The sequence below is a fragment of the Penicillium oxalicum genome, chromosome II, assembly GCF_001723175.1.
Source record: "Penicillium oxalicum strain HP7-1 chromosome II, whole genome shotgun sequence".
Lineage (NCBI taxonomy): Eukaryota > Fungi > Ascomycota > Eurotiomycetes > Eurotiales > Aspergillaceae > Penicillium > Penicillium oxalicum.
Genome location: NC_064651.1, coordinates 1,476,000 through 1,489,874, shown reverse-complemented (window position 1 = coordinate 1,489,874; position 13,875 = coordinate 1,476,000). Strand labels below are relative to the sequence as shown.

The 13,875-nt window shown below is 51.4% G+C and overlaps 4 protein-coding genes across 4 annotated transcripts; 3 read left to right on the top strand and 1 right to left on the bottom strand.

Moving 5' to 3' along the window:
- Positions 1–1,209: 1,209 nt before the first annotated feature.
- On the top strand, positions 1,210–2,307 carry POX_b02414 (uncharacterized protein; the record flags this gene model as incomplete). The annotated part of the gene is made up of 2 exons (XM_050111328.1): positions 1,210–1,605; positions 1,675–2,307. The coding sequence occupies 2 exons, from the start codon at positions 1,210–1,212 to the stop codon at positions 2,305–2,307; spliced, it is 1,029 nt and encodes a 342-aa protein (XP_049971674.1).
- Positions 2,308–4,181: 1,874 nt separating this feature from the next.
- Positions 4,182–5,401, top strand: POX_b02413 (uncharacterized protein; the record flags this gene model as incomplete). Its single annotated transcript, XM_050111327.1, has 3 exons — positions 4,182–4,415; positions 4,497–4,832; positions 5,090–5,401. 3 exons carry the CDS (start codon positions 4,182–4,184, stop codon positions 5,399–5,401), a joined length of 882 nt encoding a protein of 293 aa, XP_049971673.1.
- Positions 5,402–9,207: 3,806 nt separating this feature from the next.
- POX_b02412 (uncharacterized protein) lies at positions 9,208–9,621 on the bottom strand (the record flags this gene model as incomplete). Its single annotated transcript, XM_050111326.1, has 1 exon — positions 9,208–9,621. The coding sequence occupies one exon, from the start codon at positions 9,619–9,621 to the stop codon at positions 9,208–9,210; it is 414 nt and encodes a 137-aa protein (XP_049971672.1).
- A 1,463-nt stretch (positions 9,622–11,084) lies between these two features.
- On the top strand, positions 11,085–13,057 carry POX_b02411 (uncharacterized protein; the record flags this gene model as incomplete). Its single annotated transcript, XM_050111325.1, has 2 exons — positions 11,085–11,367; positions 11,448–13,057. The coding sequence occupies 2 exons, from the start codon at positions 11,085–11,087 to the stop codon at positions 13,055–13,057; spliced, it is 1,893 nt and encodes a 630-aa protein (XP_049971671.1).
- Between the last annotated feature and the right edge of the window lie 818 nt (positions 13,058–13,875).

The following is a 13,875-nucleotide window of genomic DNA, read 5'->3' as shown; positions in this document are numbered from 1 at the left end:
TCATTCGGAGACAACATGTAGAGAACCGCGCCGGATGGCGGGGTACTTCCCACGCATGACGCTCAGGCTATCCACTGTAGGGATATCTATTGAATAGCCCGCGTACAAGCGTGAGCTGGACATTGATGTCCAAGGCTAATGGAATAAGTTTTCACTCTACGTAACCTAAGTGTTTGAAATCAGACAAAACTTGCTCAGAATATATTCGGCGTGTATTTCGTGCTTCGAGCAATATATATAGCTCTCTTTTGGGAAATGGTCCACATTGCACTGACACATCACCTATGCAGACATTTGGTGTACCTAACAACTGTGTAATTTCCACCTGTGTTCCAATTATTTGAGTGTAAAAGCTTGGGAATTTTTGTCGACTCAGCTGGATTGAAAGTTTAGATCGCTTTGAAGGGAGTCACCGCGGATAGAAGTGGATGGGCATACACATACTGCGCCCCTGACCGTCGAGAGACGGGGCTCCAACAGCAACTGGATTGTGATTCACCACAATTTCAATCGACTAGAATCTTGCATGACGCCCTCTCCCTTTATGAGTCACCGAAATTTTGTCTCAATATTCTTGAATTTTCTCAGCATTCGTTTCAAAGGGATGCTGACTAGCTCCGATGTTTGCCTGACCGGACAGCCTATGATTATGCAAAAATAACCTCCGAGCTGGATTCATCCACTGAGCGCTCTGTCTAATTGCGACCCAACCCTTTCGAGCAAAGTGCCAATTCCTGTAAAACCTTAGTCCAGATCAAAGACACAGAAGTCTCGAATGAAGTCAATTCATACTGATTTCTCACCATACCTCTACCGCTCCAGCCCACGACTGCAAAGACATCGGAAGCGGTGCCCCACTTTTCTGGAATTGGGCTTCGTGTCTGGGTACTGCAATTGGCCCAAAAGATCCTACGGACAAATAAGCTCATGCAGCCACAAGGGGATAGAACGGCCTTAACATTAAAGCCGCACGGATGCTGACTCGACCTATACGTCGCGGACGTCTTAGTATAGAGCTGGATAGCTCTATAAAAAACCTCGGAGGTTGCTATGGTACTTGATATCTACCAACCCGGGTGTCATCTTGCAAACCCAAACACTGCTAAGATTCAATTCAATTTGGCTAGTGCACTAGCGAAATCCATACAAAATCTCGTCTTTGTCGAACATCATTTCCTGGGCCTTCCCTTCATCGGAATCAAAATCGAAATGACTTCCAAGGTTCCATTTCAGCTGTTTGGTCCCTATGCTGACCGTAATCGGTGGGAAGTCCTCAATGGGCCCGGTGACTCGCGGGTGACAGGATACCAAATCATCCAGGACGAAGGCCTTGTGAACAAATGGAATGACAAGGTCATTTTGATCACTGGTGTTTCATCTGGCATTGGTGCAGAGACAGTTCGTGTTCTGGCCCAAACTGGAGCTACGGTGTATGGCACCGTCAGAAACATGGATAAAGCGAGGGAGGCTTTGGGCGATCTCCTCGATGCTGGCCGCGTCAAGCTTCTCTTTATGGACCAGACAGATCTATCCAGTGTGCGTGCATGCGCGCGAGAATTTCTTGGACAAAGCGTAAAGCTAAATATCATGATCAACAACGCGGCTGTCAGTTTTACCAATTCTATCCGTTATCAAAGGCATGGACGCATAACGCTTACAATTCGGTCAACTTAGGTCATGAACACCCCGGAAAGTCGCACCAAGGACGGTTTCGAGCTCCACCTGGGAACAAACCATCTCTCCCATTTCTTGCTATTCAATTTGTTAAAAGACACGCTCATCGCAACGGCGCGCTCCACGCCCGGCTTCGATTCACGCGTCATCAACGTATCCTCGGTAGCCCACCGTTTCAGCAGTGTCCCCTTCGACAATCTTCACTTCGAGGGGAACTACGACGGCTGGCTGGCCTACGGGGCCAGCAAAACGGCAAACATCTGGATGGCGACCCAAATCGAGCGCTTGTACGGAGAAGAAGGGCTGCATGGCTACAGTCTGCATCCGGGATCATTCATGAGTCCCAATCTCCAAAAGCACTCCCAGCAAGAGGTGGATGGAATGCTGCAGGACGAACGTGGTCGAAAGTACTTGTGCAGCCTGGAACAAGGATGCGCGACGACCATTTTTGGTGCCGTGTCGAGCACACTTGAAGGCAAGGGTGGACTGTATCTCGAAGGAGCATCGGTGGTGATCCGGCCTGCTCCTTCGGACGCAGATCCACTTGAATTTGGATACAGCACTTTCGCGTTTGATGAGGCAAATGAGGAAAGACTGTGGAATCTCAGCAAGGGCTTTGTGGGAATCGAATGAGAGTTTGATCGTGGGACATTGGGTATGCATGGGTTGGATGAAACGTGGAATCAGGCTGTATCATCCCGGACTCCGGAGTCATCGCTCAGCATAAGCCGCTCACACTTATTCTCAGTATATTGTGAGGTCGTCTTTCTCAATAGTTCATTATTCTTGCTTATATCGACTCTCGAGCTGATCCAGCCACAATAGAGGTAACAGGTCTGGATTTATCAACCAATGATCACGTAATGATGATTCGAATTCGATTGCAATCGTCGTCAAAGATTCATTGTCGCAGATGTCGTCAGTCCAACTCGGATCAGCTGTACAGCAATCTGCGGTGTAATCCAAAGTTGCCGGTCGAATGTTTAGCCTGTAGGGATGGTCGCATGTATATCATCAGCTGACCAACTCAAGTCTCTCTGTTGGACCATCTGAGGTATGCGGACGACTTCCTTCAGGGTCCGCCGGTGCAGGTCGTCAATCATACGCTTCTCGTCAGCACGTCGATGAACGGGTCACCGCCCAGCTCCAGCCACTTCAAGTGGGCGAGAGACTCGGAATTGCCCGAATAGGGAAGAGGCTGAGAGCCCAGCTCTGCGGTCTCGACCGCTCTACAGACCGACCGCGCCGAAATCTGCCGGTCACATGGTCACTCTGCGCGCAAGAATTGAAATTTGTGATCGGCAGAATATCTTCAGACATTACATGAGCATATGAGGTGGGCGTGAGATGTACGACGGAAGCAATGAACTACTTCGCAAGTAGCTGCAGCTACAGGACTGTATGAGGGCCTCGAGATCCAGGGCCGTCATGACACCAATTACTAGTGCTGCACATCTGGACAGCTATCGATCATTTGGATGCCTTGATGGGCCACCACGCCCAAATAATCACTGGGAACTCATAGCAATGCAGAGATATTCTTCGAACTGGAAGAATTTCTGCGACCGTATCCACTTGGCATCAATGTTGTCAAACCATTTGCCGATAATTTCTTAATTAAAGAAGCTCTCAGTCCACACGTTGAAGACAGTGTGGGCGAGTCCACGGGTCACCTGGACAAGCTGTCCAAGCAGAAAGCGGGGAACCCGCAAAGCTCGATCGGCTTGCCCAAAGCGGGCTTCCGTAGCTTGTCTCCAATTGAAGCTGGGGGGTTCCCCGCGAACCATCCTGGATCTACCATGTCCGCAGATCCCCACAATGGCAGGATTTGGGAGCGACGTTGCTCTGCAATTCGATGCTGAAAATGCATGGAAACATTTATTGCAGTATGGCCATACTCTGATCTCTGATGCTATTTCTAGCGCATGGAGACATCATCAGGACCGGCGGATCCTCTGCCATGCTCGCGTTCGAGCGAGTACCGTTGTAAACGTACCTCAAAAGTCGTTCATCTATTATTATCCAGCTTGGCTGGACAATGTGATCAACGGCATAGATCCGTAAATAGCACTCCCGTTGTCGCCGCATTTGGTTGCAGCTGCGCCACTACTATGATTCTACTGGCGGGCCCAGACACCCTGGCTGGCAATGTCCAACGCCGAATCTCCTTTCTGGGCAAACTAACCAGTCTCCGCATGCTCACGAGACCCTCTTTGCTGGGAGATACCCCAAGGGATGCCTCTCTATTCGTTTCACCCGAAGGAGACTCGCCTTGTGCCACTGGGTCACCGGCCATGACTTCGGGAATACCGTGTGGGCGTACGTCTTCTCTAAAGATGCCGTGATCCGTGCTATATAAGGGGACGAGACGCTGCCCAGAGCTGTTGCATCGCATCCTCTCACGGCTACTCTTGTGACCTCGAAATTTCATCATCTTCGAAGGGGCTGCGCTGTTTTTGCCACCTTAGAGAAATATCATACCATTCAGTTGACAGGCCATCATCTCAATGCCCTCCACCACCGTGGAAATGCCTGTCGCCGGCGGCACAATTGAAGCACCCATGGCACCAAATGCCCCAGAGCCTGTGCTGTTGGGCCAAAGGGCTCGGATGCCCGAGTTCAGTCTCGCCGGAAAGGTGATCTGCGTCTCTGGCGCTGGCCGAGGACTTGGACTGACTCAGGCCGAGGCTCTGTTGGAGGCCGGGGCCAAGGTGTATGCCCTTGACCGTCTTGAAGAACCAGTAAGACCTTCGTGTGACCCTGGACACTCACGCTTGCGCACTCCCTCATCACTGACATGAACCTTTCCCTTTTGACCACAGGCAGCCGAATTTGCACAGATTCAAAAACGCGCGAAAGAACTTGGCACGGAATTGCACTACCGTCGCATCGATGTACGAGACACAGAATTGCTGAACAGCGTCATCGAGGCCATTGGTGATACCGAGGGCCGTCTGGACGGGCTTATTGCAGCTGCGGGCATTCAGCAAGAGACTCCAGCTTTGGAATACTCAGCCAAGGACAGCAACACCATGTTTGATGTTAATGTGACGGGTGTGTTCATGACCTCTCAAGCGGTGGCGAAGCAGATGATTCGCTTCGGCAACGGAGGTAGTATTGCCATGATCGCTAGCATGAGTGGGACCATTGCGAATCGGGTATGTGCTACCGTGAATTCTTACTCCTCTCAGCCCTGTCGTGCGCATTTACCCCAGAGATCTGCCCGTTGGTCACACGAACAATCCAAAACTTGGTGCAAATCAAATGGCCAATGTTCTTTCCCCCCGCATTCTAATCACCTGACTCAACTCGAGTGCATTCGATCTCAACCCCGCTTCCCTCGTGTTCTCCCCGCCCACCAATCGAATTGTCTTTGCCTGCTCGAAAGCTGACAGTTCTTTTCTCCAACCCGCAGGGCTTGATTTGTCCAGCTTACAATGCCAGCAAAGCTGCTGTCATTCAGCTTGCTCGCAACTTGGCGGCCGAATGGGGCCAGTACAACATCCGTGTCAACACCATTTCTCCCGGCTACATCGTGACACAGATGGTAGAGAATCTCTTCCAGCAGTTCCCCGAGCGTCGAGAGCAATGGCCGAAAGAGAACATGCTGGGCCGTCTGTCTCGTCCAGAGGAGTACCGAGGTGCTGCGATCTTTCTGCTCAGCGACGCAAGCAGCTTTATGACGGGAAGCGATTTGCGCATGGATGGTGGTCATGCGGCTTGGTGATCTGAAGAGATCAAAGAAGACAAGACATGTGCAAATTGAAGATTCTGAATGGTTATCACTGGAGATGAGGACTGGAGATTTTGGATCATGTCCATATTGTGCATGGCGTTGAGCGGTTGATTGCTTTGATATTCTCTTTTTGTTCGTCCAGTAATATTTCTCATTGGCGATTATCAGGTGATTTTTCTGGGTAACATACAGCCTACCTACATAATTTGAAGGGGAAAAATTCGTCATCTTGTCTTCTGCATTGGGTTGCGATCCATAGGTAGACAGCCCCTGTTTTTCACCTCTTGGACGTATAATTTTAACTCAATGTCCTACTAGTCGCTACGGTGATCGGGCGTGGAGAGACACCGCGCAATCTAAATTACTTTTTCGCGTTAGGACATGAATTGACCCTTCTCTCCAAAGTAGCGAGTTATAGACCTGAACATCTCCTCAGAAGCAAGATAGTGACCATTCCTGAAATCTATACTGGTGATTCACCAGTATATGTCCAGGAGACTCACTATTCAGTCAACAGAGTGGTGGGGGGACGGATATGTATGAGTAGCGCAAGCATTTCGACACAGGCAGTACAAAGTAAGTAGAGGGACCTTTGTAGGAAGCCAGTGACCAATTAATAACAGATACTAAAACTCTCAGCGAAAAGAATAGACGGGTCTATGGGCAAAGAGTTCGATCTTCACACCAAGTCCTAGGTCCTAGGGACTTACTCCAGTAGTACTTATTGTTGATGTATTGCGGAGTCCAAAGTGCGATGAGTACTACAGTAAATTAGGACTAACGCCTGGACTTTTAAATCCGAACCAACACATATGATGAGGCACCTCCCTAGGATTGGTGTCGACATGTGAATGCCCACAATAGCCTTCATAGAGGCAGCACTCTCGTCCAAATATACATGGTAACAGTAAATAGTACTACTACTACTACTACTACTACTACTACTACTACTACTACTACTACTACTACTACTACTACTACTACTCTAGCCAGTTCTCCCCGAGGTGAGTCTTGTATGCAGAGCTTTCTCATCCAAGCCCGCATCTCCACTTCCCCGCCTTTTCAACATGAACCAGAAAGACAGCTGCATGGCATGGCTGAAAGGAGCCAAAAAAGGAACAGTGTGGACAGGCCCCGTCTCCACTATTTTCAGATCCGAGCGGTGTCTGCTTCGCTCCAGCCTGGACGACTCAAGGATCCCGTTGGACCTGGACGTGGCTCTGTGGGGTCGCATGATGGATGCTGTTCACCCACACTTCTCCCATCACGTCCTTAAACAGGAGGTGTACAAGGGTACTATTACGTACTGTGCAAGGATCCCGACGCTCATTAGATGCGTAGAAAGCACATGCGTGAAATAGGCGAGCGGCCTAAAAAGAAGAACAAAAATAAAAAAAAGGATGCAAGTAAAGTCAGAGTAGAGTTTGTAGTACAGTACCTTGCTGGCCCTGTTTCAGTATGAAATGTCTAATCCGGCACGGTTAGCTGCGGGGTTTCTCCTCCCCGGTCATATTGTAGCACCTAGAAAATAGTAGAGAACCTCTTGGAATCAGATAATGCTTCGAAGATGGATGTTCGGTGCTTACTTGGTAGCTGGCGGCTATTCAAAAGCTCCGTCGGATGGAAAGGTCAGGCCTTGAATGCCGACTTAGGCGATGGGCTGCTACTTGCGGGAGGTTGAAATATCCCATTCTACTACCTCTTGTAATAGAGCTGATAAGCGATAGGTAAAATACTCGCCAATCAATGTCCGTGAGTGGGAAAAAGAAGTAAATTTGTCTCAATGTAAGGTTTTCGAGCCAAAGAGAGAGAAAAGGAAATTGAATGATAAATGACAGATTAGAGCGGCACAAGCAGGATCATCCACATCGATATCAATGAAAGCCACGTGAAAAGTACCACAATAAACAATTTGCAGGTGCTATGTTTTTGTGGGAAGAAAGGACACATTTCTGCACCGCAGCCGAAAATGTTACAATGCGATCAGAACCACCTCGGAAGGCCACCAAGAGAACCATCCGTGTCAGACCGGGGAGTAGTAATCGTGCAATCACCGTCGAGATTACCTCTCATTCGCTAACATGTGACACAGTATGTGCCTATATTATCACTTTCTTGTTCTCGCAGTACTGGATCGTAGGGACTGGCTTTGAGACCCATACCCCTGTCACGGAACGGGAGTTTCCACGTATGAAGCCCGGCTCACGATCATAGAGACGAAGTTTGCAACGCGCGTAAGACACTTCTGACGTCCTGGTCTATCTGTTTCTTGCCGCGGATGGCCCGACGAGTCATATGGGTTTAATTTGGGTGCTGGTCAGGACTCAGATCCACCGTAATGGCACGCCGCTGATAGACACACGCCTCCCGATTTGTTCAAATGGTGGCTGATAAGCCCTCGGGGACGGACGTGGCATGGAATGTATTACTTGCGCTTGATTTCGAAACGGCGCGCCGCAGTGCTCTCGTATGATGCGTTTGCGGCTCTTAGGCTACATGACATGAATCTACAGCTTAGTGGGAGGGTTTTATCATGCAACAGAGAGAGACAGCCCGGTGGACATGGCTAGCGATGGTTTACGACTGATAGGCAATGGTTGTTACCACTCAAATCAATATCTGCGACTTACCTGTCTCGCTCGCCACCTGCCTTCCTGTCCAACAGATGATCACTCCTCCCACCTCCCGGTCGTATTTGTCAAGGTTCACCGGCAAAGTACACTAACCTCCGTAAACAACTGCGTCTCCATCATCTTAGTGTTGTGGAGGTCATCCCCAACGGAGCTGAGGCCACGACGACTATACCCTATCATGCAATTTCTCTTACCTGAGAGGCTCCTCCCCCACAGATGAATGAGGACCCACGCACCAATATCTGCCGCGCTCGCCAGACCAATCCGACCACGAGCGTAGCAAATGACTCCAGCCAAGGCACTGTCTTCGCGTGAGGGATTCCTCAATCAGGCGGGTCCATTGGGAATAAGCAATGTATAAGCTACAGCAACTGAGTAGCGCGCAAATCAGAGCAAGGGGAATTATTTTCCAAACCTTGGGACTACGGAGTAGCCAGGTGAGTCTGGAAAATTGAAAATCAGACACGACCATGAACGTGGCACTTTGGGAGCCGGCTCCGCGTCTTGGCACCGACAATTCATGAGCTCCTGGAAGCCTTAGAAGGTCCACCGTTTGAGGCATCTTCCGAAGGTGACCTGTCATCGACCTGGCTCGTTCATCGTCGTGTGGCGGCGAAAAGCGTTTGGGATGGAAAGTATCTCGAAATCAGGTCCCAGAAGACGGACTGAGCCGCCACCGTGGACCGAAGAGGACGATGCGTTTGTGCGGTAGAAATGGCCCGCCGTTCAGATGAATCTCGCAAGATTTTTTTTTCCCATCGAGACGAGCAACAGACCCGTCGGTTGTGGCCCCGAAAACAAAGGGAAGGAATCGCTGCAAGCCTCAAAGTTAGTCAGTTGGACTTTTCCTAAAACCAGTTTAGCGGCATTCTGGTCACGCCTCCCCACTTGGGCGCCTTGACCCAATCTCGGGACAATAAGCACTCTTGACTCGCGATCCTGACCCTCGAGAACCCTTCTCGAGGTTTAGCTCATTACCCTGATAAGGAAGGTAGGAAATATTCGACCGAGTCGCCCTCTCGCCCCTACTCAGCCATCCGGTTCACCCAAACCTACACCAGGGCCTGCAACCGTGGCGGCAGAGGCCTTTGGCGGCCACGCGGATTTTGACAGCCAGCGACGGCTCAAGCCACCGTGAGAAGTTTTTTCTTTTTTTTCCCTGGTTCAGGTTTTCTGAAAAGCAAAATTGGCAGTAATCTCTCGTTGACCGACGCAGGTGGAGAAGATGGAAGTGTTCGATGCGTGTTGAGCCGAACCATTTGCAAGTTGCAACAACAACGGGCTCGAGAGTCCATGCCCTTCGGCACCGGCCGCCGAAAGTACCTGAGTCACGACTTTTGCGCACCAGTCAGACGTGCAATCTCTTTCGATCGAGCAAATGGCAGGCAGTGCCAAGCCCCGATCAAGCTCCTTCCAAGGCCGAGCAAGCCTTTTGGATGTGGCTGCTGATGGTCTTGGGTCTTGGCGGTGGGGTCCAGCTGGCGTACTCCGTCGGACGTCCTCTTGTCCTCTTGGACACCGTCTCGCCTCGACTCCGCGCGGGTCAATTTCCCAATCCCAACCTCCCTCCTCAGCCATTGATCCGATCTCTCTTCAAATCTATCAGAGTCGTGGCATGGACCGAGAGCGCCACTGCTTGCCGCCCACAGATGCGCGTAAGCCCTGAAGGCTCGATTCCCCTTTCTTGACTTGAAACTTAAACAGACAGTCGAGTCGTCGAGCCTCGATACTTCCCGGCACAAAAGGTGAGTGGGCTCGATAGGCAGACTTGGTGCATTCCACGGACGCTCCTGTCTAGTACCTGGGTGTCACTGTGTAGGGTGTATCACGTTGTACACACTTAGCTTGCGTTCAGCCCCACATGCAGAATCACCACGGTACATGTAGATTGGAGCATCATAATGTTCCATGTAGGACTGTACTCTGCGCCTATCATGCCTCCACCCAGCTGTCTGATTCAACGGAGATAGAATAATATATCTCCCGTCCTCTGTAGGGCTTCTTGATTGCGACCTGGACAATACATGGAAATCTGCCCCTGGAACTATGGGTCCTACACCTCACGAATCATCCATGAGGCCAGCCCCCCTCTCTTTGTAACCGGAATTTTTAGGTTAAGCTTTCAAGGTGCTTGTTGTGCTCGGTCCGTCGCTCGTCAGGCTCGGCGGCGATGTCGCGCGCGAAGCGTTACATGGCGCGAGACAGGTTGCATCCACCGGGCGCCAAGATCCCTTGGTTTTGCTTGTTCTGGACTGGATCGGGGTTGTAGCGCTTCGGACCCAGTCTCGGGAGACTAAGGACAGATAGACCAACGGAGGGGGTCAAAAACCCGCTCGAGGGCGCTAGCGCGATTGACTTGCAGTCCGTGGCGGTCTTAGAACGTGTGGATGCGGATTTCATGCTCGCGTTGATTTGTCGTGGAATTGTCCTTATCTGCCGACGGCCACGGGGCTCTTGCCTCTTTGGTCCCGAGGCCCTCCTGATGGCGTGATAAGTCTGGGGTAAACACACGACCGGAAAAAAGGCACCTCCCCTCTACCCCTGCCCTTTTCCAGTCAAGTTGACACCAGCTGAACCGGCCAATCAAATCTTTGGTCACCGTATCTACGAATTTAAGCAATAATATGGAGTCCCCCGAATGTGGAGTATTTGCCAGCCCCAACAAGGATTCGCTTTCCTTTTCCAATTTATTGGATTTCTTTTTCGAGCGAAGGTTTCTCTCACTTTGTCTGATTTGTTGTTCACGTGCGATATGGCGAGCGCAGTACCAATGTCAAAACGTAAAACGAGGTAGTGCAGACCCTCAGGAGACTACCGTGAAGTCGGTTGACTGCTCCGAATCCGCCAGCTGCGAGTAGACTGTACGAGAAGGCAACCCGTATACCGGTGGTGACAACTATAAGACTGTCCTATTTCCTCCACCTCACCCCAGCTCCTGCTTCCCTCTCTCTCTTTCTCCTCCCACGGTCTTTCAAACTTTCCTCGATTTCATCCGTCGCCCTCCTCATCTTCCCTGCCTTCCCTGCAGGCTCTCTTGCACCATGGCGACCACCGCTATGTCTCGCACTAGCTCCTCGGACATTCACGAGCCCAACCCCACCACAAAGACCGCGGATGAGAAGCTCGTGGATGCTCATCGTCCTGAGAAGTCCCTGGTCTCCGAATCATACCATCTCCAGCTAGGTGACGAAGATCCCACCGACGATGAGCTCAGCGGCCCCGGTGCGCTGCGTCGTGTCTCAGCCCCAATTCCCTGGGCTGTCTACACCGTCGCCTTTGTCGAGCTGTGCGAGCGTTTTTCGTACTACGGAACCCAAGTCTTGTGTATGTCTCCTCAGGTCACGCGTGGCTTTTTTCGGCTAGACCCCCACCCAGATGCTGACAACAGAGCTGCGGCGCCTTAGACTCCAACTTTGTGAACCACTCCCTGCCTCAGATCAACGGCCCACCCGGCTCCAACCACTACACCGGTGCCGGTGGTGGTACGGACCAGGGTGTGTCCGGTGCCCTCGGCCGGGGTGTCGAGACTGCTAACGGTATCAACACGTTCAACACCTTCTGGTGCTACATCATTCCTCTGTTCAGTGCCTACATGGCTGACGAGCACTGGGGTCGATACAAGACCATTTGCATCTCCATCGGCGTTGCCATTCTGGGACACATCATCCTGGTCCTGTCGGCCATTCCCCCCATCATCACGAACGACACTGCTTGCTTCGCCGTCTTCATGCTGGGTGTGATCATCATGGGTCTCGGTACCGGTGGTTTCAAGCCTAACATTTCCGCCCTGGTTGTCGAGCAGATTCCCGCTGTGAATCTCAAGGTCCGCACTCTGCCCACCGGCGAGCGCGTCATCGTCGACCCGACCATCACCCAGAGCCGGATCTACCACTACTTCTACCTCTTCATCAACATCGGTGCCCTGGTCGGTCAAATTGGCATGGCCTATGCCGAGAAGTACGTGGGCTTCTGGTTGGCTTACCTCCTGCCCACCATCATGTTCTTGACCACTCCCTTCATCATGATCTGGGGTCGCAAGCGTTACCGCCAATCGCCTCCCCAGGGTTCCGTCGTCTCCAAGGCTGCCCGTGTCTTCATCTTCGTGCTCAAGGACCGCTGGCACTGGAACCCCGTCAAGTTCTGGAAGCGCACCCACGATGGCACTCTCTGGGAGGCGGCCAAGCCCTCCAACATTGCCCCCGGTTCTCGCCCTGCTTGGATGACCTTTGACGATGCCTGGGTGGATGAAGTCCGCCGTGGTTTCGCTGCCTGCGCGGTCTTCTGTTACTACCCTCTGTACTGGCTCGCTTACAACCAGTTGACCAACAACTTGACCGCCCAGGCCAGTACCATGACTCTCAATGGTGTGCCCAACGACGTGATCAACAACCTGGACCCCTTCGCGCTGATCATCTTCATTCCCCTCTGCGACACCTTCTTGTACCCCGGTCTGCGCCGTATGGGCTTCCGTTTCACCGCTCTCAAGAAGATCACCGTCGGTTTCTGGCTGGCTGCATTGGCCATGGTCTGGTCCGCGGTTATCCAGTACTACATCTACAAGGACTCCCCTTGCGGTAACAACGCCAACAGCTGTGAGACCGAGAACGGTGCCATCATCCCGGCCCCCATCAATGTCTGGGCGCAGACCGGCGCGTACGTGCTCATCGCCCTGTCGGAGATCTTCGCCTCCATTACTTCCCTCGAGTACGCCTACTCCAAGGCGCCTCGCAACATGCGATCTCTCATCCAGGCTATTTCTCTCTTCACCAACGCCATCTCCGCCGCTATCGCTGAGGCCCTGAACCCGCTTTCCAGCGACCCTCTGTTGATCTGGAACTACGGTGTGTTCGCGGTCATTGCCGCTGTCGGTGGTTGCCTGTTCATCCTCCAATTCCGGGACCTGGACAAGGAGGAAGATGCTCTGAACAACCTGCCCGAGGGTCGTGTCGTTGCCGACGAGAAGCCCAACCCGGGTGCTCTGGTGGCGGCCGAGGTTGGCCCCGTCCGGGGTTAGTTCCTCGGGATCTGATCTGATACCCCTCCAAAATAGCGAGACGATGCTCAAAGAACGAGACGTTTGCTCCATCATATTTGCTTTTTAATTACCCACTAGTTTTTGATTTCCTGTTTGAGTCCTGGGGCCTTGATGCCGGAGTCCACATAAGGAGGATCTCTCGACTCATGATATCCATGCTGACGTTCCGATATGACGGGAATGCTTTAATGAATTGATTTAATATCACCCATCCGAACTTTCTCCTGACATGTACTATCTGATCAAGCTGCTGTAGGTAGACATGGCTTGTAGATCTATTCAAACTTTAGACAACAAAAAGCGTTGCCGCGCTTAGAAGGCAATCGGGCAATTGAACCATTGGCATGCACATAGATCCCAAGAAGAGGATAACTGTACCTCGGTATACTCGGTGTTCAGCCAGAAAAAAGCACCCCCAGTTTGCCAATCGGGCTTTGGCCCGACGCGACACTTGGTCAAACATCGCATCATCATGATCCCCACTCATTTTCTGCGGAGCTAAGCGAAGGTATAAATAACGGCAAATCCTCACTTGCAGCAGAATCTTTTAAATCTCATTAGCTATAAGGGCGGTGTCATGTTGTCCAAAACACGTGATTCTTTCGAGATCCCCGCTACCCTACGTTATCTCTATACGTATCTCGATTTCGTTACGTCTAATGCATGTCTAATCCAGTTGGCGTAGAATAATTAGAATATCACAGGCGGTCAACGGATTAGTTGTAGCAGTCGCTTCGCAACGCAGGTCCTTCCGAAAGAGGACGAAGTCTCATCCCTAGGAACACTGGTACAAGTAT